The sequence below is a fragment of the Tiliqua scincoides genome, chromosome 7 (genome assembly GCF_035046505.1).
Source record: "Tiliqua scincoides isolate rTilSci1 chromosome 7, rTilSci1.hap2, whole genome shotgun sequence".
NCBI classification, from domain to species: domain Eukaryota; kingdom Metazoa; phylum Chordata; class Lepidosauria; order Squamata; family Scincidae; genus Tiliqua; species Tiliqua scincoides.
Window position 1 is genome coordinate 59,829,469 of NC_089827.1, and position 27,843 is coordinate 59,857,311.

The window sequence follows — 27,843 nt, forward strand, 5'->3', positions numbered from 1 at the left end:
GTTGCGTTGCCTCTCATTAATGTTTGCCCAGCTGCTCCCCCGAGGTTGGCACAGCCGCCATGGAGGCCCCAGCGGAGGGTAAGGAAGGCTCTTCTCCAGGGGCAGCATGGAAGGCTCCCAGACCGGGCCAGAAAGAAACAAAAGCCTCCACCAGAAGAAAGCCCCGAACTCCGCAGGGCTCACAGCAGCCTCGCGCGAGGAAGGAGAGAGGGGGAGGCAGCAGGGGCGTTCCTGGAGGGGGGCCAAACACTGAGAGCCTCTGCCTGTCTACTCAGAAGTAAGTCCCATGATAGGCAATGGGGCTTACTCCCAGGAAAGTGTGGCTAGGGCTGCAGCCTAAGTTCCTTCTGCTTGGCAGCCGCGAGGAGGAGGGTGGCTTCACCCCCAGGCCAGGCGCCTAAAGAAACGTTGCGCCCCCCCCCCCGAGCGCCACTGTGAGCACTGCAACCAGCCTCTCGGGTTTCCTCACGAGTAAGTCGCACTCTGCTCTGTGCCGGGGCCTTGGGGGCGCGCCTGCTTCCTCCTTCCCAGGCAGCCCGCGGGGGGGTCTTCACACCCCAGGGAGGAGGCAGGCGCGCCTCTGCAGGAAGGGCTCCAGCCAGACTGGAGCGCGTTGCGCGGCCACAGGCTCAGCACGCCAGCTTCGTGCCCGTCGCCTTTAAGAGCTCCCCCGCCCCACTGCAAGAGGCAGGGCTTGCCTCTCCGGCTCCGGAAACGGGGGAGTGCGGTGGCAAGCGGGGCGCCGGCGACTGGGGCTGACAGCAGCAGCAGGTGAGGTGCCTTGCGCTTTCCGCGTGCTCTGGCTGCAATCCTGTCCACACTTTCCTGGGAGTAAGCCCCATTGACTGTCATGGAACTTACTTCTGAGTAGACATGCCTAGCTGGGGCTCTCAGGCTGCCACCCTGTCCACACTTTCCTGGGAGTAAGCCCCACTGATTCGAATGAGACTTATGCATCGGCTGGGGCTCTCTGTGCTTCTTCCAAGGCATTTGCATCCTCTCTGTCCTGATTCAGCCTCCCTTCCAGTTGTCCCTTGTGACTGTTCAGCAGACACAGATCCTGGAGAGCCTCTTTGGAGCCCTTCAGGACCTCTCTGCCTCGGGATCTCTATGCTGACTCCACCCTGGACATCTCTGTGTGAGGTGCCCACTTGGGGTAAAGAGGCAGGCCAGGGCAGTGTCAAGGGCACTCCCACATCTCACCTTCAGAATTCCACTGCAGGCTCCAGCCCTGAGCTCTCATGAAGGCCTTTTGGGTGTCTCTGCTGTTCTGATCAGGGAGGACTCCTTAAGCCATGTGGGGAGAAGGTCAAAAGATGTGGGCCCGCTGGGTATCTTGAACCTGGAAAGCTTCATTGGAGAAGTTTCGCTTAACTCCAAAAAGGGTTGGCACACTTGAGCTCCTGGAGGTTTTTTTGGCCTGTGTACTGCATGCACATGCCCAGTGGAAAGCTAAATGGGCAGTCGAATGCCCAGAAACAGGTAGATATATAGACAATCCTACACTTCAGGTGCCGGGTTTCCGACTTACCTCATCAGCACTGGAAAACTTTGAATGGGATCCGTACGCTACATGGTGTTTGTCAGGATTCAGTGTTCAAATGGGGGCTAGAATCTACCCCTCAGTGTGATTGCGGGTTCTCCCACCAAACCATGTACCACTTTGTGTCTGGCTGCAAACTGAGGGCGTATACTGGCCCATGGTCTGACTTTTTCTATGAAGGTTACTCTGTCCTTGAATGGCTGCATGAACTGGACATTGACATTTGATCTAGTCTGATATATATCCATGCATTATATGCTATACGCTAAATAAATAAATAAACTGCACGTGCAGTTGGCTCCAGGAAGTTGCTGGATGCATATCCCTATGCAGGGCCAGTCCCAGTACTGGCAGGGCCCAATGTGGGATGCTCATGTGGCCCCACCCCACTCGCCAGGCAGCTGCAGCCATGGTGAGTCAGACCTGTGGTGCTGTGCGCAAAACATAATGTTATCGCCGACTACTTCTGGGAGGCCGATTTCAGGCCAAACAGTCCCAGGGGAGGGCAAGCAAGCCCACAAATCCGCTCATTGCACTGCTGTCCCAGGGTACCAGATACTGGCTGCAGCAATGGGGAGATCCACCTGCCACCCCAGTGTAGGGGCCCCCAGAGAGAAGGACCTGATTTCATGACATAGGCCACATTGCCCTAAGGCCGGCCCTGTCCCTATGTGTCCCTTACTCCCCACCGCATCCCCCTGCAATGAAAGCATCAATGCTCGTACGTTGCTCTGTCTTAGTTTTACTTACCCCAACTTTGAGAATAATCAAAGAAAGGCTAGAAAGAAAGAAAATCAATGGAAAGGCTAGCTCCTCCCCTTGATGATGAGGGTTGCTGACAACTTCAGGATTGGCCTGAAATCTCCAGAAATCGAAGGACTACTGAAAGCAACCCTGGAAATTTTTTTAATAGGGCCTCTCGGAATTTCCAATATTACATCCCTGAAATAGCTTCAGTTTGAGCTGGTAACCTTACAGAGGTGTTTGTTTCTGGTGAGTAAGATAGGGTTATAGCCCACGTTTTACCTAACACAATGGGCTTATCTCGGAGTAAAATAAAACTGTTTCCAAACACCTGTTGAGGAATGTGGCATTCCAGGCAATCCTGTGTGCTCTTTAAAGGAGGAGAACAACAGGGCACATAGGTATAATCTATGCTGTGTTTGGCCTATTTATTTTTTTGTCCTAACCCAGAGACATCAGCTCCTACTGCTCAGAGCTGCTCTTCACAATCTGTTTTGGGGCCTTTTTTCCATCTGTGTTGATTTTCCCCCCTGTGTCTGTTCAAGCCAGGATTTAATTTATTCGTGGTGAACAGTCATCTGAGGGCTCCACCACAAGGTGGAAAACTGAAATCTGTGGCAGCCCTGAAAGCACTGCCAAAGGACTGATTGTGCAGTAGATTGTCCTCTGGCGTGCTGGCAAAGTGCTCAGATGCTTCACTAGCCAGACATTGCATCTGGTCTGGAGAAAACTAACACATGCTGAGAATAATCCTCTGAGAATCCAGAGTTCCCAGGTACTCCTTGCTATGAAACGGAACTACATTTGGTGTGACTCTGTTTGTTGTCAGCTGCCACATCAGGTGTCAGGTGGCATCAGCTGCCACAACTAGGAAACTCTTCTGGGCAACTTCTTTTAGTGGATGAGTACATGGGGGGGGGGATGTCTCTTGCTTCATGATAGCTTAGTTAGTGAGTTCCCACCCCTCTCCACATCCTCTGGCATGCTCAGAAAATTCATGGGGAGAGGGCAGGGTCAGCCTTTGGCTTGTTGCCATGTCTGAAGGCATACGCTAAACAGTTTTTGGGAGAGGGAGCTCAGATACACCCATGACAGAGTGAGTTGTCGCATGTGCTCACTTCTGTCTTTCTGCCTAGCATGGCATGAGAGGCTGGTTGCCCAATCTTTGGCAGTGTTAGGGGGCAAAATTCATAAAACCCTGGTTAGCAGCCATGTTAGCTTCAGTGGCACTTGCAAGTGCAGATGTTCAGAATTCCAGGCGCTGGGCACAAATAGAGGAGGGCTGCTTGCATTGATGTTCTGTTTGTAAGCCTCTCAGAGGCGTTTGGCCAGCCACTGTTGGAAATGAAATGTGGGACTAGATGGGATTTTGGTCTGTTCCAGCCAGACTCATGTTATCTTCTTAATGCCTTGTATTCATTTAAACTGCTGCTTGTTCTTGGCAAAATAAGAGAAATGGCATCCAAGTCAGGACAGGGGTTCTTCTTCCTTGTATTTTGCTTGGAAGAGCAGTGATATAAGTGCTACATTCACAGCGGGTACAAGTTACTTATCTATATCAGGTACATGCATGTCTATACCTGAGACAAGAAGCAGCTCACTACTGCACAAGACAAAAAGTGACTTCTCCTAGAGCAACTTTGGTGTGAGTGGAGACTGTTCCCTGCTCAGAATCCCCACTACAATTGGAGTGTCCAGGCCTGTAATGTCACACTCAGGATGGTCTCTGGTAGATAGGACAGAAACCAGTGGCCGCTTCAGTTCCAAAGTCCTCTCTCAACAGGGTTTGCACAATTTTGCAGTTTCCCCCTTTGATAAGGAATACTGTATGTGCAAGCACAGTTAGGAGAAAGCAGCATCTTAAAGGGTTAAAGCTGCACATTAAAGCTGTATTACTTGAGGTGGCATATTTGAATTATTTTAGTTCTCTTTTGTCTTTTCCTTCCACTGGTAAGGATCTAGGGGAAAACAGTAAGAAAAAGGAATGTCAATTCTGGCTGTCCGTGCTCCTGAAGGGGTGGGAGGCTGGGGCAGGAACACTTTATTCGGTTAGAGTTTGGGTCCAAGTGGTCGCTAGACCCGAGTAAAGTCTCCTCCTCGGGTTACACAGCATAGTTAAGTTAAGCATAGTTAAGGTGGCAGCTAGAAAAACTTCTTCTCCATGCTGTGTTATTAACTAACTGTCATTGCACACACCCTGGTATGGTGACTGTTCTGCACGGTGATGAGTTGTTGCTGTTTCTTTTCAGGCATGATTTCAGAGCTGAAGTTCTTGGTTCCCTGGGGCCACATCGCAGCCAAAGCGTGGGGAATGCCACAAGGCCGCCCTGTGCTCTGTTTGCATGGGTGGTTGGACAATGCGAACACTTTCAACAGGCTCATTCCCTTACTCCCTAAAGGTAGGTTTAAGTATTATATTCATTTAAAGGGGGGTCTCTCTGCTGTACTGGACTGAGAACTGATGTGTGACCTGTTCTTTTCCTTGTTCTCTTTCAGATTGCTTCTATATGGCAATAGATTTTCCCGGGCATGGCCTATCATCCCACCGGCCAGTTGGGTTTCCATATCACTTCTTTGACTATGTGGCTGATGTGCGCAGGATAGTAGCAGGTGGGCATTTTGGGCACAAAGAGTCTGAGCTTTTTGATAGTCTATATCCATAAGACCATAGCTGTCTTGCCTGCAAACAGTAAGGTTTTTCTCACACTTCTTGAACTGTAGCCAGAGTTACCCTCCTGATTCTAATTTGATTCCTCCTCCACCCACTTTCAAGGTCAGATGTAAAACTTCTTGCCCTAACTGTAGTTAGACAGGCCCCGGATTCTCCTAAGTAAATTTGATCAGTGTCTATATACATTTTACAGCTTTATTGCAGGCAAAACAGCATTCAGCTGGGTTAGTGAGACCAGCTATCCTGCCTTGATCCAGGAACCACTCTCACTGTTTGCTGTGAAAGACAAAGAGTTCCACAGTCAAGAATGTGAGAGCCATTCTCAGTCATCTGAGTATGGTCCCAGTGTGTGGGGCGTAGTCTTCTTTGGGTCTCAAGAAAACTTATATTGTGTCTTTGCATGAGAAGTTGGGAAATGAGAACAAGCAGAAACAAATGAAGCTGCATGTAGGCACCAATGAAACAAAACTTTGTGCTAGTTTAAACAAACTGGGGCAGAAGAAACCTGCTCATTTCCTCCCACTGGAGCCAGCATCTTTTTTTCCCCAAGGGGCCATTTACATTAGGTCTGTTTCAGAAACAAATGGCCAACAAAACATCTGGGCAGTTGGGGATGAGCACTTTTACCATCTTGTTCTCCATCCCTTGCTACAGCTTAGAACTGATATGTGAGGAAGCAGAAGTGGCAACCAGGGGTGCTCTTGCATCTGTGGCCCAAAAGGGGAGAAAAACTGATTATCATAGTTTCTAATTGTATGCAAACTGCTTTGGAGGGACTTGGACCTGAAATGCAGTACACACATAAATTGCCAATCCCCATGACATTCAAGAGCAATTGCCTTGTGTGGAAAGCAAGGAAGGCGAAAGCTGTTGACTCCTGTAGTAGAATTGAGCAAACCACCAGCCCTGCATGGAAGTTTTTGTGATGTTTTCAAAGTGTGGGAGAAATTAGTGGTTTTCACCCCTTTCTTATACACTTACATCCACAGTCTTATATTCATTAAATGGAAGTCAGTCAGGTCCAGCTAAAGGGCCAGGAATGAACATAACTATTCCAGACATAAAATGAAGGCCTTGTGTCATGGCTGCAGCCAGAGCTTCAGCTTCAGCCTGCTTGCGCAGCAAAATAAAGTGAGTAAACATGTTTATGACCGAGGTCTCAGTCGGCTGTGGGCCAGGGACATTCTAGGGACATGTCCGATAAGGCAGGATGCTGATGGAAATGTTCAGGACAGAGTGACCTCCTAATATGGGAATAATGTGCAAACGTCCAGGACCGAGAGCGAAAATGTCATAATGGGCCCAATAAGGAGGTGGAAGTGGCATATAGTGTCACATGGGTAACTTGTCGACTACAGAGTTTAAATATTTTGCAAATGTTTTGGTCATTGGATTTGCAAGACTAAAGGTGGCAGAAAGATGGAACTCCTGTATCCTGAGAAATCTGTAATTGGCTTGTAATTTGAATTGCAATTGTAAAGAATAAAGCCTCCCAACCTTCCTGAAGACCTTTGATTGTTGTAGCAGTGTGTCAGAAAAAGAATCCCAAAATCTTTCTATCAGAAGCAAGGCAGGGCTAGTTCAGCTGCTGACCCAGGTGAGCACTTAGGCTGCTTGAGCAGTATTTTAGTGCTGGCCAGGGAAGTAGCACATGTCCCCTAGCATTCCCTGTAGCATTGCAAAAGATCCTTCGAATGGGGTGGAAAAATGTCTTGGGCCAGACCAAAGCAAGAAACCTAAACTACTCAAAGAAGATGAAACTCGGGGAAACTCAGAGCATTGCTTGGGTTTTGGACCAGTCTGCTACTTCAGGCTGTCCTCCAGCTTTAGCCTCCTTCCCCAGCCCAGTCTCTGGTTTAGAGAAGAGTTGACAATGATGATGTCTTTTGAAATTTTGAATAACTCAGCTTGTAAGTGGGAGTAGAGATTTTGAAACTAAATGTACAGTATACTTGTCCTGCTTCTTGGTTTCATGTGACACCTGGTGCCAACTATGGCTGTTTGGTTTTCGCAACTACAGTATTTTGAAATTGTAGCATATAAATAGGGGAGGTTATAGTATGGAGAGCATGTTTGCCTGAAGACTCTTAACCATTTCCTAAGCAATCCCTTTTTTCACCCAGAAGAAGCGATTTCTTAGTAATCAGCACATTGTCAGCCCCCTGCTTCTTAAATAATTCACTTGGTTGTTCTATAGGTTTTTCTCTAGTGTTCCACTCTGACCCTCTACAAATGCCGACTGTTCTGTTTCTATTTATGATCCTGCCTGAGTGCTGCATTTGAAAATCTGACTATCCAGTTTAATCCAGATTCTCAGTTCCTTGAATTTTCTTTCTCTTTCTGCCTTTAGAATTGAAATGGAATCGATTTTCACTAATGGGTCACAGTTTGGGTAAGTGTTTTTTTTCCCCCCAAAGAATTTTTTAAAAGATGTGAGTAATGGTTAACTTCCATCCCAACCACTGGGAAATCATTGCAATATTTACTTCATGGAATTCCTCTTGTTTTTTGGATCATTCTTGGGAACCTGACCTTGCTATCTCATTAGTAGTCAGCGTCTACCCTAGGGGGGAAGTTTAGGCTGCAATCCAGACACATTTTCCTGGGAGTAAGCTCCACTGAACCACATGCATAGGATTGTACTACCTGTCTTGGTACTGAGTTCATGCTGTGTGCTTAAATTGCATTTCCCTTTCTGTTTCATATAGGTGGAACTGTTGCAGGCATGGTGAGTACAGGCTGAGTCTCATTATTTGCAAGGGTTCTGTTCCCAGAACTTACATGGATGGCAAAAATCTAAATTTGTTTTGCACTAAAGCAAATCAATTTAAAAAACAATGTCCTTCTGCTCACAAAGAGGCAATCAGTCTCTCTCTAGGTACTTAGACAGGCTTCACTCTGAGGCAGCAACCCTGCCCTCCCCCAGGAGCCCAGCACAGGAAAAGAATGGAGGAGGTAATAAGGACTTGCATTCTTTCACTTGTTCATGGGGAAGGAAGGGGTCTGGGAGTGAAGCTGTTCTAAGTGCCTTGAGAGAGAATGATTGATGGATTGTCTACCGGCTGCCCTCTCCCCCATTAACAAGGCTATTGTTAGTCTTTTTTTCTTTTGTTTAAAGGGCCCTTCTCATCTTGCTGAGATAAAACCATAGGTGAAAAATCTGTGGATAATTAGTTTATACCTGTATACTTTTCCTAGGGCACTAATTGTCTTTTCTCCTTGTAGCATAGTTCTGGCTGTGGAAGTCAGGAAGAACAAGGGATAAAACCAGTGTTTCTAAAACCGTGGGTCAGGACCCACTAGGTGGGTCACGAGCCAATTTCTGGTGGGTTGCGATGCACTTGGCTCAGCTGTCATTGAAAATACAGAGCTGAAAATACAGGGTACAGAGCTGCTGGAAAGTGTGGGCTCCCAGTGGGAGAGAGGCAGAGTGCTTTGCCCTGAATAGGTGGGAAGATGGGACTCTGGAAAGGGGGGAGGGTTGTGTGACTGGAGAAGAAACCAAGTGTGTGTTCTGCTTTGACTTCCAAGCTGGAATGTTTGAAGTCAGAGCTATGCCAAAGAAAGCATGAGTGCCAAATGCCAAATGAACCTTTGGCTGATTGTAGCTTAGGTTTGAAGCCTACATTGATGATGTGACTTTTGGCCATGACATCACTTCCAGGTTAATGACATCACTTCCATTGGGTCCCTGCAGATTGTCATTCTAAAAAGTGAGTCCTGGTGCTGAGAACCACCAGTGGTTTGAGACCAGTGGTGGTCTGGTTTGAGAACCACTGGTCTGGTTTGAAAACCACTGGTCTTACAGATGTGATAGAAATTGCATGAGCTTGGGATAAAGAAATGAAGACTGCCATCCTGTGCATTCTTTCCTGGGAGTAAATCCTATTGAATTCCATGGGGCTTACATCTGAGTAGGCAATCATAGGATTGAACTGTAACATGAGCAAAGCCTGACTGGATCAAGCCAAAGGCCAATTTAAGTCCAGCATCCTGATTCCCACAGGGGCTCACCAGCTGCTTCCGGGAAACCCACAAGCAGGCCTCCTTTTCTCCCACCCTTGCAGGTGGTACTCAGAGGTATACTACTGTTGATCTGGAGGTGGCTGTTGATAGATCATTCCCTCCATGAATTTTCTGTTGTAAAACATGCATACTCTCTCTTTCTTTTTGGATAACCAAAGATTCAGTGAGGCTAACAATCAATATTTAAAAGCAATTAAACCATTAATAAATACAATAAAACATACATAAAAGAAAACTCAGCCATAAAGGCCATTGGCAGCTCTGTGAATGGCAAGACCTTGAAGCAGCTGACAAGCTGAGCCGAGTTATTCCACCTGCTCTTTGGTGTGAGCGAAGAAGCGTCTTGGCTGCCCTTCAAGTGAGAGATGAAGGAGTTGCTTGTCAGCCAGCGTGGGAGGCAACTTGGGGCCAGAAGTGATACTAGACCATGAAAGATCCATCTGAAATGTTGTGTGGTTCTTGAAAGATAGAAGCTTTCTGTTATTACAAAAATCCCTTCGGGGGTGTAGAGATAGGCAGGCTATGTGAACCGCCTTGGATAAAGTCAGAGGAGTAATCCGATGACCAGAAAGGTGGTATATAAATACCAGTATTTTTATTATTATTATTATTATTATTATTATTATTATTATTATTAATAATAATAATAATAATAATAATAATAATAAAAGCAACCAGCCATACTAATAATTTCTAAAGGGAATAAGCAAGCTGGAATAAAAAGGTTTTAAGCTCTCACCAGAAGGTCAATAGATAGGATTCAGTTCTTAATTCACTGGGGAGGGAGTTCCTTAGCTAAAGTGCTGTTGCTATTGAGAAAACCCTCCCTCTTGCTGCTGCCAGTTGAGCCTTGGAAGAGGGTCCCCTCAAGTGACCTGAGGGGTGGGCCACCTCATGTCATGCTCTGTCTGAAGAAGTATCTTTTGTCCATCTTCAATCTCCTGCCTGTCAGTTTCAGTGGATGACCCCGTATGAACTAAGCTTCCTTTCTGTCCTTGTGTCTTCCTAGTTCTCATGTGTTTTCCCTGAACTGGTGGACAAGCTGATCCTGGTTGAATCCTATGGCTTTTACCCAGCACCTACGGTTAGATTCTAAAACCTTTTTCTACCTCCACAGTATGATTGAGACTTAGCAGTCCTGAAGAAATGATAGAAATTTTGTTATGCTTATGCAGGGGGTGCGTGCGCGAGAGGGAGGGAGGGAACGCATGCCAGGGATGACGTGGGTGGAAGATGGTCCTGCCACTGCCTGCTTTTACAGGGGTTGAAGCAGAATGTCACACTCCTTACCTTGCACCTGATTACTGCTTTAGAAGCTACAGCACAACTAACTACTCATTTAGATGCATAGGATTTTTATTGCTGAAGATAAAAAATTTGACTTTCAAAACAGTGCAGAGTATTATTATTAACCCTATTTATATACCACTTTTCAACAAAAAAAATTTACATAGTGGTTTACTGGCAAAATCAATTAATTGCACACCTCCTTCCCTATTCTGGGACTAATTTGTAAGGCACCGAGTCATGTGGGTGGCTGTTCTCAGTGCAGAAGGAGTTCTGGGTAAGCAGTCACCCATATCATTTGGACAGATACATAGCGTTTGCTGTGTGGAGTTCTGCTCATTTGCACCATCAGATTAACCCAGTAGATGAACCCTTTAGCAGTGATGTCTTTTCCTTAGTTCTGTAAAATTCCAGCATTAAGAGATTTGGGAGTGGAAGACCTTCAGGAGGGAAGCTCATAACCTGCAGCCCCCTGGGTAGCTTTGACTATTTTGGCATTGATTGGTAGGGCAGGAATTTGGGGGCTGCCAGGGAAATTGGAAATCTATGTGGTATAGCAATGAGGGTTGGCTTAGTGGCAGTTGCAGTTAGGACAGCCCACATGGTGTATCATTTTGCCCTGGCCCTATCCAGAGAGAGGGGTGTGTGTGTGTGTGTGTGTGTGTGTGAACTAAGGCTCATGGAGCAGGAAAGGAGATTCCTCCCCATCAGGAGCATGAAGTTTCTTACTGATATCCTTTAAATGGGCAGTTACCTTTCTGGATAAAGGTGTATTGTGATTGCTGAGTCTGAGCATGTCCGAATGGAATGTATCTAGATAATTAAGTTTCATATGGCTAATCTAGCTGACTCTCATGGCAACCGTTAGATGAGTTTGGGCCCAATCCCATCTAATTTTCCCGTGCTGGTGCAGCCGTACCAATGGGGCATGCACTGTATCCTGTGGTGGGGAAGCAGACACAGAGGCCTCCTCAACGTAAGGGAGTGGTTTTCAAACTGGGGCATCGTGACATCCCAGCCTGAGAGCCCTGGGCAATTCTCCCTTAAGGGGCAGGGAGAGGGGGAAGGCAGAGATGCAGTGCCCAGCATTGTGCCTCTGATCTGGGCGCAGGGGCGCGCTGTCACTCACTGCCACCTGCAGCAGCCTCCCGGTGGTCAGGGGAGCCTGGTGCCAGCGTTAGCAGGGCTCCCCCCTGTAGTGCAGACCCTCCAGAAAGTGATCGCGACCACTTCTGGTTTTGCGATCGAGAAACAGGAAGTGGTCATGATAGCCTTCTGGAGCGCTCTGCGCTGCGTGGGGAGCCCTGCTGAGGCTGGTGTCAGGCTCCCCTGACCCCCAGGAGGCTGCTGCAGGCGGCAGTGAGTGGCAGCTGCCCCTGTGCCCTGATCAGAGGTGCTATGCTAGGAATTGCTTTTCTGCCTTTCCCCCCTGCCCCCACTGCCTGCAGCAAAGACTTAGTGGCTCTCAAACTTTCCCTGAGAGTTTGAAAACCACTGATATAAGGGAATGTTTGTTCCCTTACCTTGGGGCTGCATTGCAACTGCACTGGTGCTGGAAAGTTGGATAGGAGTGGGCCATCAGTATAGTAGTTAGCTGTGATAACAGTGATTCCAAAAATCTGTTTCTCAAGGCATGTATCATCAGTGGGATATGAGGAGTTCATGTTGTAGCTCAGGGTCTCATTTGGATTTCAGAAAGATTGTGATCAGGTGTTTACTTGCTGTTTCTCCAAAGCAAACACACTCAAGCAAAAGCCCCACATGCCTGTGTGGTTCTAGTTCTTAGCAGGACAGGAGTTCCATTCACAAAGGCCGCTATTTGTAAAGGCCGTTATCCATTATTGTTCATTGGCTCTCTTGTTGGCAGGGTTTTGAAAGGGGCCCAGGATTAAGTAAACAAAAGAAGTCAAACTCCCTGCCCACTCCTAGAGATGACCGATCACATTTAGAGGTGAGGCTCAAGGTGTCGTGGCATTGAGCAGTGAGGTCCGTTGTCAGTCATTCTTCTTCTTCTTCATGTTTTCATTCCATTACTCTGCTGTGCTGTTGTGTGCGCTTACCTTAGAAGATGCTGATTGTGGGGGCAGTGTTTTAGGTGTTCTGTAAGGGGCTTTAGGGGCAAGAAGCTACAGAAAGGTTAACTACTTTTGTTTTTTAGGAATCTAATCAACTGCTGCTGTCCAAAAGGAAACTGATAGAGGATCTTCTAAGTTTTGAGGAAAAGCAGCAACATTCCTCAAAAGTACGGAGCCCTCAAGCAGCACTTCAGAGGTGAGTAGTCTCTATGGACACTGCAGTCATTGGCATTCATCTCTTGTGATTGGCTAGGATAGGGCATGTCTTGACACACGTGTGGTTTTTGAGCACCATCCAGATCCTCTCAGAATATACTTCTGGCTGTTGAAAAAAACAGAACATGCAGGGAAATTTTGCTCGCCTTTCAGCACAGAGTCTGACTGTTTCTCTGTCAGAAACCTTTTAAAAAGCTTTTTTCTTAAAAGTCTAAACAAACTGTTTGCATTGGGGGGTATGTTCCAGTCAACTTAATGAGATTTACTTCCATGAATTAGGAATTTTCCCCTACCTTAATATGATCTTCATAGGCTACATTTACATATCCCAGTGTATATATTTTTCCCCAAAGCTACTGTACCATGAGTGTACTTGTCAAATATCTGGACACAACAACATTAAGGGGAATTACAGATTCTCTGAAGGAAGGCTAAAGGTTAAAAACAAGCAAAACAGGTAGCTGGGCTGATTATGGAAAAAATGAGATCCACATACTACAAATGTTACACAACAACTAGGATAAGAAGTGGGATAACTAGATCGTGATGCTCCCAAGAACATCTTCTCCACCTCTTTCTTCAGTGGCAAACTTTTGTTTCTCCCTGACTTCTCTAGGCTATTGGAGGCAAACAAACACCTCACAGAAGAGAGTGGAAAGATACTGCTGCAGAGAGGAACTACTGAAGTGCCAGGAGGTAAGGAATCGCTGTAGTGGGTTGGCTATGGTACAGTACTAAACCTGATATTAAGGTGGTGGGGCAAAGCTCAGTGGCAGAGCACGCGCTACCCCATGTAGTAGGGCCCTGACTTAACAGCAGGCATCTCCAGCTAAAGGCTCTGCTAGAAGCAGGGCTGGGGAGGACACTGCCTGCAGCATTGGAGGAGCTGCTTAAGGAGTGGAGCTTCACGGCCCCAGGTGACTCGAGAATTCTGTGATAAAATGTGCATTCTTAATGCTCAGTGGGACAGAGGACAAATAAATAGCGGGGTCTGGTTTACCACCTATTGTTCTTCCTCAGTAGTTCTTTCTCTGACAGACAGCAGAGTGGGTATGTTTGTATGCCACAAAAGGGTGTAATCTTTCCCCTTTTTTCCAGGTTTGGTTTATAACAGAGATATGAGAGTCCTTCTGGTAAGCTCTGCCTTAGTTTTTCTCTTCTCCTATTTCTCATACAGCCAAAGCATATTATGATGGTTGGCAACCTTCAGTCTCGAAAGACTATGGTATAAGCCTGCAGCATCCGGTATTCCCAGGTGGTCTCCCATCCAAGTACTAACCAGGCCTGAACCTGCTTAGCTTCTGAGATCAGATGAGATCAGGCATGTGTAGGGTAACAGTTGCTGCCGAAAGCATATTATGGCATGTTGGATAGTTGGGAACAAGGCCTTGCTTCAAATCTCTGCTCAGCCTTATTTTCTCATTTGTCAAATGGGGCCATGGCTCAGTGGTAGAACACCTGTTTGAAGGTACCCAGTTTAGTTCCTGTATCTCCATGTAGGCTTGGGAAAGGTATTTGAAACCCTGTCTAGATACTGCTAGGTGGGAGATGAACCAATGGCAGAATTAGTGGTTGATTTTTGTAAATACCATTTGCTTTGTTTCAGATTTATCCCCTTTATTTTTTTTGAGGAATAGGAATGTAAAGTATATAATAAATTGCTTTTTGAGAATCTATACACATTATCAAGTTCTTTAAAAAGTTTCACAGGGGCAAAAACACAGAAGGCTCACCAACCTTGTCTGACTTGCTTTGCTTTTTCATCTGTAGCACAACCACAGTCTTGTGACTCTGGATCACAGTTTGAACTTCTTGAAAACAATCCAGGCTGAAATACTGATGATCATGTGAGTGACTTACAGGTGTAACCAATGCCTAATATTCCTTGCTTTTCTCACACTGCTTCCTCTTTTCTGCAGGCAGAAAAGTCTTAAGGGAAGCTCACTGTTTCATTGGTCTGTCCCAAAATGAAGGCTCAGTAAACCCTTTAGGGCACTATTGTATCTGTTCTTCCAGCACACAGTTGTTAGCAATCATGGACCTATCAGGCTGATTATCATTATGACACCCTAGTATGGTTCTGTTCATATGTTAGCCTGTCCTTTATCAAGAACAAGGTTCAATACAAACTACCCAGAAATCCAATGAAATCGCCAACAGGCACCTTCTAGAGCAGCCATTTTCAACCACTGTGCCATGGCACATTGGTGTGCTGTGAATGGTCCACAGGTAGGCTGTGGGAATTTGGGAGAGGGTCATTTATTAATAGGACTACTGGGGATGTGAGCTCCCATTGCCAGCACAGTGTGCCTTATCAATTGATAAAAGACTGATGGTGTGGCTTGACAATTTTATTACCATGCCAGTGTGCCATGAGATAGGTTGAAAATCACTGTTCTAGAGGCTGAATAATTTGAACATGCAGATTGTTTTGTTGACTTCTGTCACTGCTTTCAAGCAGAACCAACTAAGTGTTGGGGTTTATTTTTCCAGAGCACAAGGTGGGATTTTCACTGGTGACTTTGAAGACTCTAGGCACTTCTTACAACCACTCAAAGAAGCATTCAAGACCACCCTAAAAGAGGTGAGAGCAAGTCCAGCTCCAGTGGACTGAGCTACCACACAACATACTGGGAAGATCTTGCATGACCACCACTGCCTTGGTGTGTTGGCCACCTTGTGTATAGCTACTTTTCTCATTTTGCCATGCATATATTTTGAGAGCGGCGATGGGAATAGACTTGTTTGCATTGTAGGATTGCACAAAACTTTACATTGCATGCAGCATTCACCATTTTTAATGTAAAAATTAAGCTAACTGTTTATACAGCAATGGGCTGTAGGCCTTTCACTAACTGTGGAGAGGAAAGTGGGAGGAGGTTGCCAAGCCAGCTGAGCAGCTATAGTGCTCCAGTTGCTTATCTCTGCAACTAATGAAACCAGAATTATGTAAAATAAGGACATCTACAAATGTAACAATAACAAAATTCAGGTTTCTTCAGTTGTATGCCCAGCTTAAGAGTTCCATACAACTAAATTGCATCAAACTGCGCACTTTCAAATACAGATGCTTCTGCGTTGAAAGGTGTAGTGGTGTCCGGCAATATGCTACCCAGTATAAACTCACCAACAATGTTTAGTAACTTCTTCATTAGAACGTCAGTTTCTCACTGTATCTTCTCCCATCCTTAGCGTTTCCAGCTAACAGAAGTTGCTGGCAATCACTTTGTCCACCTGAATGAACCTGAAGTTGTGGCTGGGATAATCAGTGCCTTTTTAACCAAGCATCAGAATCCGAAACCCAGTCTTTAACCAGTATTTATATCACGGCTCGCCTTCCAGCAAATGGATCCCCTATGAAGAACCAGACCTTACTTCTGCTTGGGTGAGATTGTTGCCATTGAACTTTCTACAAGAGCAAACTGTGCAAAGTGGTGCTGACTGCTTGCAGAGGGAACAGCCTAAGATTCCTGAAGAGAGGCAGAAGGACCATTAGAGCCACCTCTACTATTGCTAAGAATGTGCCTTCAACTCAGAGAAGCTTCTTTGCTTCTCATCTACTACTGACTGGTAATAAAGGACTGGCACAAGTAGCTTTGTGGTGTTTCAGCTTCTGTTTTTTCTAATGCTTTGGGGTGGTTATGTACATGACTTGGTGGGATCACAGGAGCTGCTCATGTTCATCTGTGAATTCTTATGCATGTGTTTGCTATTGGGGTTCTCACTGCAACAGATGTTTTTGCTAGATCAAAGCCTTGATATTCTAAATGGACAACAATTGTTTCAATTAAAGTGTCAGCTTCTAGTGTTGGATAACTTTTATTTAAAAAACTGGTTTGCAATAACTTAAAATATTTTTTTAACAGAGTTGCTTTAGGATTTTAGAAAATATGCACTTCAGCTTTATGAAGGGACAGATATGGGGGAACCTGCTTAATTTCACATTTTCCTTTTTGTGTCATTAGTAGCCTGTTCTTGCCCTTTGTGGTGGGCTCCAGCAAAAAAGCATCTGCCATCTTGATTTTTTTTGTAAACAGCAGGCAGTAAATATACCCCCACCTAGGTCTACCCTTGAAGCCCAAAGGAAGTCAGGGCTAGCATACCTTAAAGCCATCCTAAGAAAGATTGCAGGCAGGATGGAGAGTGTCATTACTGTCAATCACAGACAAGAAATAGATTATACAAAAACAGGCATGCAACAAAGCAACAATACTGGCTGTTCATCTTTGCATATTCTGTTCCAAAGATAGCTGCTGTACTATCATACCTACCTAGCAATGTAAACTGTGACGCCAGGAAAAATTGAAATATACAATATTTTCTTATCAGAGCTAAACTTTTTTAACTATTATGTAATATACTTATGAAATTGTGAAGTATAAATGCCTGAGTTTTGTTAAAAAACAGTAATTACACTAGAGCCAGAATGAAATAGAGCATCTGCTGCAGCCAATTTTCTAAACTTTTTTCTTTTTGCTAATTATGTGAGCAGGGAAAAAACAAAATGAACATTACCTTTGTAAAGAAAACTGATGTGGTTTTTAAAATTATCTGAACTGAAAACAAACAGGCTTCTCTCCAAATTAATGTTTGTTCTATTTCTAATATTGACAACACTAGTTTACTGGAGACAACAGTGGGATGAATGCACACCCTATAAGCAACATTCCTTCTTGCAGACTGCTTTCATCTGTCACATAATTACAGTCTGCCTCCAGCTTAAGAAAGAAGTGTTAAATGCTATCAGTAATCTTAAGGCCCAATAGATTCCTTCCATGTGAACTCTGTGTCAAGTGATGGGATTTGAGAATTGCACTTGCCTGCAGTATATGATCTAACTTAAAAGGCAGATACAGCACTCCTACTCTTCAGTGACTCAAATGTGAAATTTTGTACTATGATAGGTCCAAAACATTTTAGGCCCATTTTAAGAGAAAGCAGGAAGCTTCTGTTTAATCCCTTCTCCTACATATGTTCTCCACTCAGGGGGCAGATGAATGCTACACAGAAAACTCTCAACCAACAGAGCAAGCAACTCACCTCCTTCTACAGAAGGAAGGGGAGGCAAGATTGTGGGTATTAGCTACTGTGCAGTAGCCACTATTGTGCTGTTGCAATGTCCATCCAACCATACCCATTATTCTCTGAAAACTGCAATGCTATCCTAAACAATGTTCATTGCCAAATATATTTGATGCCAATTAAGTATTTCAACAGATTCAGGCAGTTTTATGCCTAGAGTCAAAAGAGTAGCTACTCAGTTGCAGGTTGCTTGACATTCAACTTGCAAGTTATCCAGTAACACCACATCTATAAGAACCAACAAAGTCTGAAACCAACACTTAGAAAGATATATTTACAGTCATAGGCACATAGTAGAGCAATCTGAAAAACTTGATCAGAACCATGATGTATATAGGCAAGGAGCTGTTGGGCAAAATCAAGCTCCTATAAAATCATTCCCATAAGAATAACTTATGGGACTGCTTGGGACTCAATAAGCAGTCATATGAAGTCCCACTTATGACCTACCAATATAGACAAAATGGTTTCATATCTAGACCCTACAAACTGCCATTTCAACCAGCATGGTTCAGTTCAGAAGATATTCATATATCTTGTTCTTGACAAGAGTTCTTGTCTGGGAGTGCTTCTCAGAAGCCCACGAAAATCTCCTTTGCTCATGAATTCCTTTCTGTGGCAAGGATCCTCCTGGAAACAGCAGTCAATTCAGTAAGGCCGGAACTTTCGCTGCGCCCGCATGAGTGCAATCTTTTGCTTGTCCTCTTCAAATTTTTTCCGCAAGTGGGCAATGTCTGAAAGATATAGAAAGGAGCAACTGATCAAACAGGAAAAAGATAGGCAAATGGGATTGTTAGTTTATTTTTTTGTAAATAATTTTCAAAGGGCAAACCATCCATCAAAGAAGTGTTCATTTAACTTTTTTGGTACAGGAATGATTTTGTCCAGTAGAAGACCTTCAATCTGTTATTATTCTGTACTAGGCATGCTGTGAAACCATCCTTGGGGGAAAGGAGGGATTTAAACACTACCTTGCCTTTGCAATTAGACCTCAAACTTGGATACCCACCATCCAAGCAGGTTCCTTCTACCCAGAGCAGATTCCCCCAAGGCTAAACAAATAGATAGGCTAAGGGGTTTGTGTGTGGGGGGGGGGGAGTAAAGAGAGAGAATAGTTTTATGTCCCTAACTTCATCACTGCTGTGTTACCAGCAAGGAGAACAGAAAGACTCTCCCCTACAAACACAAGCCATAAATTTAGTACAAAATTAAAAAGATTGCATTTTACCTTTATTATGTTTCAAGTCATCCCTGCTCCCTGATCTATACAACTACTTAAGACAAGGCAGTCCAATTACGTGCAAACAAGAAACATGGCAGAATGCTCAAAATAAAATCCTTGGTTGCCAAGAAAACTTTACTACATTACTATATTGAAGGGTCTTGGCAAGACTGCAGCTTGGGTGCAACAGTTGCTGAAGCTTCTGCCAAGCTTCACAAGATAACCACTAACATTCCCTGGTTTCAGCCTTTTTAAAAATTTCAGTGGCGTTCAGTCCCGTTGCACTGAGACTGCAGGTGAAGATGAAGGTACTCACGTTCCTTCTTGTTCTCACGATGCTGCCAAGCATAGAAGTTCAGCAGCTCCTTGCGTGCCCTCTTGCGCTTCTCCCTCTCCAGTGCCCGCAAGTTGGCTGCCTCTGTCCGGGGGAGTCCAGGCCTTCGCCCTTTCCTTGTAACCTTCACCCACCCTTCCTCATCGGGAACACCATCTTCCTTCTCAGCTTTGGCTTCTTCCTAAGTGGAGGAAAAAGAGGAAAAGCTGGAAAATGTGGAAAAGGAAATAATACAACTAAGTCTGCCGAGAAGGGGCTGCTTTGACTTCACAGCAATATTGTTTATAATCTAGTGCAGCCATTTTCAACCAATGTGCCATGGCACACTGGTGTGCCATGAGTGGTCCACAGGTGTACCACAGGAATTTGGGGGAAGGTCATTTACTAATAGGGCCAATGGGAGATGTGAGCCCCCACTGGCAGCATAGTATGCCTCGTCAACTGTCAAAAACCTAGTGGTGTGACTTGATTATTTTAATGCCTTAGTGTACCGTGAGATGGAAAAGGTTGAAAATCACTGATCTAGTGGTTGGTTCCACCCAAACTTTGCAGGCTGTGAGCGAAGAAATCCAAACACCAGCCCTCTGCCATGCTTACAATGGGGAATGGGCGCTTGCTGAGAAAAGCAAAGCAGAAAAAAAAGGATCATGCGATCCTTCAAGACTCTCCATTCTAGATTCACCCCATCAACATTAGAGAGAAACTGGACCTAGCTTAAGCCATTTCAGTCCAACATTGGCCATTTCTGCCCAATATGCAACAGGGACCAAATGTGTACACCTGTGGGCCAGGTAGAAATGGGTTAAGTCCATTATGATGCAGGGACAAAACACCGACAATAGATTAATATATTGAAAGATTGCAACTTTGCAATTTGTAACTTTGCAACTTGCAGGGAAAAGTGCAAGTCCAGTTGTTTTGTTTTGTCCAGCTGTTATTCATCCCAACTCACACAGTAGATGCTGAATCCAGAGGCCCCTGCAAGAGAAGCAGGCACCTGGCTAGAAAACATATTTCCAAAGACTCCCTACCTCCACAACCTTCTGGTCATAGACTTGCATGAAAGCATCCACTTCCGTCTTCAGCTCGGCAGGATCCACAACAGAAGCTTCATACCTGGAAATCCATTCTGAGAGAAGGAAGAAGATCCATGAGTTACTCTTGCACGGCACCACTCAACCAAGTATCCAAAGAAAAACCAAACTCTGAGAATGAGAGGCCCCTTTTCACACATCCAAAATGGAGTTCTGCTCTCCATCCCAAACCCCAGTGACCAGCGACAACAGGAATGAAGCTTGCGTGACATGAATGCCAGCCTGCAAAATTCTCCCCCACAGGCCAACTGGCAGTGGTGTGTTGGGCACCTTTGAGGTTAGGTTAAGAAATTCCAAATGCCATTGCACCAACTACCTGGTGGCCTGGCTATTGAATTCAATCCTATCATTGCAACAAGGCCCAAATTCCTCCAAACTTCACACTGCCACCTTGCTCTGGAAAACCAGGTTTTACCAGATTATCTAAATTGGGCCAGATCATCCTGGTACTGCCTGAACTGGTCCCTGAGGCCTGCAGGTCCTGATAATGCAATAATGCTCCGGGACACTGGATGGATGACAACTCACTATTGACGTTGCACAATGCCAGTTTAAGCAATCCAACAATACATTAAAGAGACAAGGGAAAGTTCTGTTCTAGTTAGGTTGGTAACAGGCAATAGCTGGAATTAAAAGTCATCTGGCAACAGTTTTGTATTTGAGAGAGACAAGGTGCCCTGCAGGCAAAAGGAGGTATCTAGGAAACTGAAAAGGGAAAAAGTATGAAGGAACTAATGTATTTAGTTGAGGTGAGCACCCATATTGGCTTCCATCAACATCAGTCTATCATTTTTTTTCTTCTTCCTTCAAGGAGCTCAGGGCAGCACATACTGTTCTGTTCTATCAACCACCTTATCCTCACAGAGACCCTATGGCAGGTTAGGCTGAGAGACAGCAAGTGGCCCAAGTGAGCTGCAGGACTGAGTGGGGATTTGAACTCAATGTCTCCCTCATGTTGCCCAGCACTTATGCCCAATTAGGGAAGGCTACTGCCAGACACGGAATATACATATCCCCATAAGCCAGAGAGAGAGAGAGAGAGAGAGAGAGAGAGAGAGAGAGAGAGAGAGAGAGAGAGAGAGAGAGAGAGGTTCTAGACACCTGTAGCTGACTTACTTCGGATGCCAGTTTGGACAGGATGTGTGTCAGAAGATATCACTAGTGGCCCCTGTGTTGATAAGGATTTGACTCCCTGCAACCCAGCTGGACTCTTAAACACCACATAAGCAACCTGGAACCCCTAAAAAGCAGAAGGAACATTTTTACAGACTACTGTGTTTCTCAGACACATATGCCTCAAAGAACAAAAAGGGTTAGTTAGCTACGGAAATAACTCAAGGGGACAGTCACCTAGTGCTTGTTCTCCTTACCTGCCCTGATGGAAATAAAGCTCCCTCTGGTCTGCTGATCAGCAATTTCAATATGAAAAGAGAGCCAGCCACACACACAGCTTCTATGGCTCAGTTAGTTAAACTGGGAGTGTATTTTCTCCCTTCCTCTTTAACACTGGGAAGGGGGACAGGGGGGAGACACAGAAAGAGGACCACATGCAGCCTGCATAAGCCAAGCTCTGTGAGGAATGAAGACAATGCCATAATCGGAGACCTTAAGTGTTCCCCTCACTCCCAGTATTAAGGGGCTATGTTCACTGGAGTGCTTGGGGAAAGTGGGATCATCTGTTTAGGCCCCACTGCATGGCTCTGTGACATGCACACCAAGCCAGGGCCAGCAGTTTCTTAGCCACATCCCATTTCAGGAATCCTGATTCAATGCAAGCAATAAATGGCAAGGGTGGCTAAAGTTGCAGAGAAACTCAACTCAGCAAGTTGTCGGCTTCCCTCCCAACCCTTAGACACACAACCCCACCTGTGCTCAGCACTCTCAATTTACCTGACTTGTCTTATTATGGAAGAACTTGGACTTGGGTGCTTCTGGCTTTTCCCCCGGACTTGGCTTTCCACACATCTCCACAGATTGTACAGAGCAGCAGCCAGAGAACAGCCTTGACAAACATTCCTTCAAACAAAAGGACAATGGAATTCAGCACCATTCATCTGAAGGCTCAAATTGTCTCCACTACCAATCCTTCCTGCTTGCTTGCCAAGTACCTGTCCTGAATCCTTAGGGCCTAATCCTATCCTTCTCCAGCTCCAAGAGGTACAGTGGTCCCAAAATGGTCATTGCTGTATCCTGTGGGGCCAGGGAAGGTGTTGCAGTTTTCCTTGGGATAAAGGTTGAGCGTAGCTGGCCCAATGGGTCTACTCAGATCTGCACCAGCCCTTGAGCTGGTTCAGGACAAAAGGACACCCATGTTGGGCTTCACGGCTCAGGAAGGGGAATAGGATAGGATGGCAGCCTCTGCCACCCACCCCTCTCCCAGGCCTGATCTGCCCCCCCTCCCCTGTGCCTAGATTTTAAAGGCTAAAACCAGCACCTTGAACTACACTCAGAAACACACCAGCAACCAGCACAGACAGTAAAGTACTGATGTAACATGATCCATATATCCTGTGCCTGTCAGCAATTATGCAGCAGCAGTTTTCACAAAGCTCCCAAACGGTCTTCAACAGCAGTCCCACACAGTGTGCATGTCAATAATCCAAATGAGATGTTACAGATACCTGGATAAGGTACCTTACTTTGGTAAGGCCCAAATGGACCAAAGAAAGGAAGCGGCTGGTGCACCAGTCTAAGCCAGGCAAAGGCCCCACAGGCTATGGCTGACATTTGGGTACTGGGATACAAAAGCCGAGTCCAGGAGTGCTCCCAAGTTGCAGACCTGCTCCTTCAAGGGGAGTGCGACCCCCTTCAGAACAGGGTGATAATCTCATGGGTCACAGATCAAGGAAGCAGGATAAGCCCGTATGAAAATTCCATGCCAGTATTTAAACTAATGCTGTAGGTTTTAGGATAGATAAAATGTACTTTTAAAAAGAAATAATAAGACTTAGCATCTTGTATCAGAACTTCTCAGTAAGCTTCTCTTTGAAGCAATTCTAGTTAAGTGCTCATACTGATTACCACTGCCCTTTTCTACTGTTCTCAGTACACAAGTCTCTGTATACCCTCCTTCCCTTCCCCATGTAAACTCACCTCTGTACAATACGGGGGGACATTAAGGACAAAAAGGGTACGATCTGGAGGCCTGTTAGTATCTGCGTCCTCTCTGACTTGGTGCTTCTTCACATAGAGATAGTGAGGCGACTTATATTTCTCAGAGAACTTCACAGGAATAGCTAAAAAGAAAAAGCAATTTGTGAACAACACATTTTAGCAAGAACTATAACCCAGAGAGAACATCTATGATACATCAAATAAGCAGACAACATCCACACTGTTTAATCATTAGGTACTAACAAATAAACTGTCTTTCCCATACATTCCATTGCATTCAGGCCTTTTCTCCCCAGCCTGGCTCACTTCCAGCATTGAAAGTGGACTGGGATAAAGCGCCTGAAGCAGCAGGAGGGCTTCCCACCCCTTACTAGTACGTCTAAGAACACAAGAAATGCCCTGCTGGATCAAGCCAAAAGCCCAGTTAGTCCAGCATCCTGTTTCCCACAGTGGCTCACTGGGAAGCACAAAAGCAGGACAGAAAAGCGTACTTCTCTTCCACAACCAGTATTCAGGGCCACTGGATCTGGAGCCATCATAGTCACTATGGCTAGTAGCCACTACTAGACCTGTCTTCCATCAAATTGTCCAATTGCCTTCTAAAGCCATCCAAGCTAGTGGCTATCACCACATCCTGTGTCAATGAATTCCACTGACTAATTATGCATTGTATGAAGTAGTATCTCATTGGGCCACCATAAATCTCTCACCAGACAGTTTAACTGGATGATCCTTTATTCTAGTATTGTGAGAAAAAGTCTCTTTTCACATCATGTATAAATCTCAAGCATCTTCCTTCTCAATTACCTTTTTTTAAAGCTACAGCCTCAAATTTGGTTGCCCATTCTCCCAGTTTGGAGAGGTCCTTTTGGAAAGCTTCACATTCTGCTTCCCCCCCCCCCCCCGAATAGTTTGATGTCATACACAAACTTGTTGTATGTAAACTCGGCCACTACTTACCCTTAATTCCAAAGTATTTATGTACAAAACAAAAAACACAGGTCCCAATATAGAACTTTGAGGAAATCCACTTCTTACTCCCTCCATTTTTTTTACTATTCCCCGCTTCCTGTTTAACTAGTTAGCAATCCAGAATTTTTATCAGCTAAGTTTACTCAAGAGCCTAAGGTGAAGGACTTTGTTAAAAGTCCTTTGAAAGTCCAAGTATACAGTGATTAACTGCATCATCTCAACCCATAAGCCTGTTGACACTCTCAGATTACGAAGGTCAGTGAGACAGGACTTATGTTTGCAGAAACTATGCTGATTCTCTGCAGCAAGACTTGTTTTACTATACACTTAATAATTTTATCTTGAATTATGTTTTCCATCAGTTTAACCCAGAACAGACATTAAACTGACCGGCCTGTAATTTCCCAGATCCCTTCTTAAATATCACTGTTACATGGGCTACCTAAAAGTCCTAAGGCACAAAGGCTGAAATAAAGGATAAGTTATTTAGTGCTGTTTATCAGCAATTTCACATTTGAGTTTCATAAGAATTCTTGGGTAGAAGTCATGCAGACCTGGTGTCAAGACGTTCCGATCTAGAACCTCATCCCTTTTCAAGACTGTCTGACTCAGTTCTCCAGACTACAACCCTATCCACACTTACCTGGGAGAAAGCCCCACTGATTATAATGGGACTTACTTCTGAGTAGACATGCATAGGCTTGAGCTCTCAGACTCCCTCCCTAAAAAGGTTAGTTTAGGCAGGGGTTTCAGCTTGGCATCTTCTATGAAGACAGATGCAAATAATTTATTTAGCTTCTCTACAGTCTTCCTATACGCATTATGCTTCTCTTTTATTCCCTCATTATTTCATATGATTTAACTAACTGCCTCTCTGGCAGATTTAGTGTTTTTAACCCATTTCTGCCCAACCCACAGGTGTACACATTTGATCCCTACTGTGTATACACAATGTCGGGCAAAAATGGCTTAAAGGTTGCTTCTATTGTTTGCCTTGCTCTGTCACGCCATGCACAGAGTATGCACACTTCATACTTTTATTTTTTTGCATCCCTTATTGTGAGCTTTTGATTTCCCTCTCTTCTCATTTAGGCAAAAATTTTCAACAGAAAGTCTTTTATAGGTTCCTTCACTGTACTCATGAGCCATGCTGGCATCCTCCTGGACCCGGTGCTGCCTTCTTACATAGTGGTATACTTCCTAGTTGAGCCATGTCACTGTGGATTTAAATAACCTCCATACACTCTGGAAAGATCTGGCCCTCTTGACGTTTCTTTTCTGCTAGTCCCCTAACTTTTCAGAAGTCTCCCCTTCTGAAGTATACAGCATGTGTTTGACAACGGTCCAACTACACAGTCACTGAACTGTATACTGCGGTTGTTACTGTTCCCCAACAATACTGTTCAACACACACATTTTGCACTAGGTCCTGAGCACCATGGAGGATTAAGTTGTGTGTGTGTTGAAAGAAGTACCCCACTTTGTGCGAACAACAAACCTGTTAACTCCTATTGTGTCTGGTCTGGACTGCAATTGGGGGCTCACATGATTGTATACTTCTCCACACAAGAAGAAAACTGGAGATCAGGAAAAGGTTCCAGTCCAGTGTTTCTCAAGATTTGTTGTCCGCCGTACCACTTCACACGATCCACCTATTCAAAGTACCACTGGAAGTAACTGGTGCGCCCAAGTGCTTCTGGCGTTAAGTGCATGGCGATGACATGCAGCATCATGACGTCATCAGCGTGCTCACACTCCAACTGCTTCCCAACACAGGGCTGACAACCGGCAGGGGAATTTCACCTGACCAGTTGTCAACAAGTCGCGTGTGCTCCCACTGCTTGCAGTTGGACTGCATGCTCCGGTGCCCCCCTTGATGGCATGTGCCATGTTTCACCGCACAAGTGATACACCTCTGCTGGTGATGACATCACCAGGGGTTGGGAGGCCAGATGCAACACGACCAACACCAGTAAGAGGCTCAGGGTGGACAAGAGGGCTTTTTGGGTGCAGTAACGCTCGCTTTGGAGTTGAGTCGAGCCTCCTACTGCTCTTTGATGCACCACGTTCCGGGTGGCAGGTGCCCCGGGGTCTCGCGAGTACCACCAGCCACCACCTCAAGTACCACTGGTGGTGCCCGCGCCGCTGGCCGAGCAAGGCTGCTCCAGGCTCCTCCCCAAGGCCCAGTTTTCCCTGGGCAGAGACTTCTGCGGTTCTTGTGGCTTGGAAGGAAGCGCTGCGCACACTTTCCTGGGAGAAAGTGCCACTGACACAATGGGACTGACTTCCGGGCAGACACGCAAAGGCAGGGCGCCCAGTCCCGCGCCCCGCTGCAGCCTGAAGGGCACCCCGGGCACAAGCGGCCCCTGAGCCCCGCAGTGCAGGCGCTCCGCGCGGCTCAGAGGAGCCCCTCCACTCACCCGCGAAGCCCGCAGGGGCCGGAGGCTCCGCGCTCTTCCCTCGCTTCGCCCCGCGGGTCGCCATCTGCGCGGCTGCGAGGAAGGAAGTGGCGTCGGCGCCGCTCTGCGCACCGCGAGGCTCTCGGGAGCGGAAGCTTCCGCCCTGCGCCGACCTGGAGCAGCCCCGTTCCCCGGAAGGGAGCCAGACCCTCCCCGGGCCTTGCAGGGGATGTGCCCGTCCTAGGCTTGTCTACTCAGGAGTAAGCCCCACTGTGTTCAATGAGGCTTACTCCCAGGTAAATGTGGATAGGATTGCAGCCTCAGGGCCGAATCCTATGCATGTCTACTCAGAAGAAAGTCCCACTCTAGCCAATAGAACTTACTCCCAGGTGAATGTGCCTAGGATTGCAGCCTTAGAGCCCAGTCCTTTGCATGTCTACTCAGAAGTAAGTCCCTCCGTGTTCAATGAGGCTTGCTCCCAGACTGCAAGAGGGATCTGAAGGCCTTAGGAGTGGACCTCAACAAGTGGGAAAACCTGGCCTCTGAGCGGCCCGCTTGGAGACAGGCTGTGCAACATGGCCTTTCCCAGTTTGAAGAGACACTTGGCCAACAGTCTGAGGCTAAGAGGCAAAGAAGGAAGGCCCATAGCCAGGGAGACAGGCCAGGGACAGACTGCACTTGCTCCCATTGTGGAAGGGATTGTCACTCCCGAATCGGCCTTTTCAGCCACACTAGACGCTGTTCCAGAACCACCTTTCAGAGCGCGATACCATAGTCTTTCGAGACTGAAGGTTGCCAACTACTGCTCCCTGGGTCACTTGGTGGGCCACTGTGTGATACAGGAAGCTGGACCAGTTGGGCCTATGGCCTGATCCAGCAGGGCTCTTCTTATGCTTGCACTGTCACCTTTTTCTCCCAACTTGGAACATATTCTTAGCACCTTTAACAGAGAGAAATCTTTATCAACCAGTATTCAGTGTGGTTCGTTTACTTACAGACTGGTTTTTAGGATGCAAAATACAATGTCAGCCAAATTTGGTTCCTTACCTTGTTGTACATCATTA

The 27,843-nt window shown here is 45.8% G+C and overlaps 2 protein-coding genes and 1 pseudogene across 3 annotated transcripts; 1 reads left to right on the forward strand and 2 right to left on the reverse strand.

The window, feature by feature from the left end:
• Positions 1-12: 12 nt before the first annotated feature.
• SERHL2 (serine hydrolase like 2) lies at positions 13-16,155 on the forward strand. 2 transcript variants are annotated; one of them, XM_066633887.1, is made up of 12 exons: positions 13-78; positions 4,537-4,686; positions 4,784-4,897; positions 7,309-7,350; positions 7,667-7,686; positions 9,994-10,068; positions 12,430-12,542; positions 13,179-13,258; positions 13,661-13,695; positions 14,333-14,409; positions 15,056-15,146; positions 15,755-16,155. In XM_066633887.1, the coding sequence occupies exons 1-12, from the start codon at positions 60-62 to the stop codon at positions 15,872-15,874; spliced, it is 936 nt and encodes a 311-aa protein (XP_066489984.1). In that variant the 5' UTR covers positions 13-59; the 3' UTR covers positions 15,875-16,155. The 2 variants fall into 2 exon arrangements, with proteins under 2 accessions (XP_066489984.1, XP_066489985.1); XM_066633888.1 differs by lacking the exon at positions 13-78 and adding an exon at positions 669-771.
• On the reverse strand, positions 13,793-13,912 carry LOC136658004 (5S ribosomal RNA; annotated as a pseudogene).
• A 207-nt stretch (positions 16,156-16,362) lies between the features above and the next one.
• On the reverse strand, positions 16,363-26,878 carry RRP7A (ribosomal RNA processing 7 homolog A). Its single transcript, XM_066633889.1, has 7 exons — positions 26,801-26,878; positions 23,388-23,530; positions 22,185-22,310; positions 21,411-21,534; positions 20,232-20,329; positions 19,183-19,381; positions 16,363-18,378 (listed from the first exon to the last, which is right to left on the reverse strand). Exons 1-7 carry the CDS (start codon positions 26,862-26,864, stop codon positions 18,293-18,295), a joined length of 840 nt encoding a protein of 279 aa, XP_066489986.1. The 5' UTR covers positions 26,865-26,878; the 3' UTR covers positions 16,363-18,292.
• Between the last annotated feature and the right edge of the window lie 965 nt (positions 26,879-27,843).

Excerpts from the sequence above, each read along its gene's own strand:
- SERHL2 (XM_066633887.1), top strand. Across the intron at positions 14,410-15,055 it reads GCTGAAATACTGATGATCAT|AGCACAAGGTGGGATTTTCA; the intron begins GTGAGTGACTTA and ends TTATTTTTCCAG. Across the intron at positions 15,147-15,754 it reads TCAAGACCACCCTAAAAGAG|CGTTTCCAGCTAACAGAAGT; the intron begins GTGAGAGCAAGT and ends TCCCATCCTTAG.
- RRP7A (XM_066633889.1), bottom strand. The coding sequence starts at position 26,864 with ATGGCGACCCGCGGGGCGAAGCGAGGGAAGAGCGCGGAGCCTCCGGCC. Across the intron at positions 21,535-22,184 it reads TCCATAATAAGACAAGTCAG|GGGTTCCAGGTTGCTTATGT; the intron begins GTAAATTGAGAG and ends TCTGCTTTTTAG. Across the intron at positions 18,379-19,182 it reads TCGTGAGAACAAGAAGGAAC|ACATTGCCCACTTGCGGAAA; the intron begins GTGAGTACCTTC and ends TATATCTTTCAG.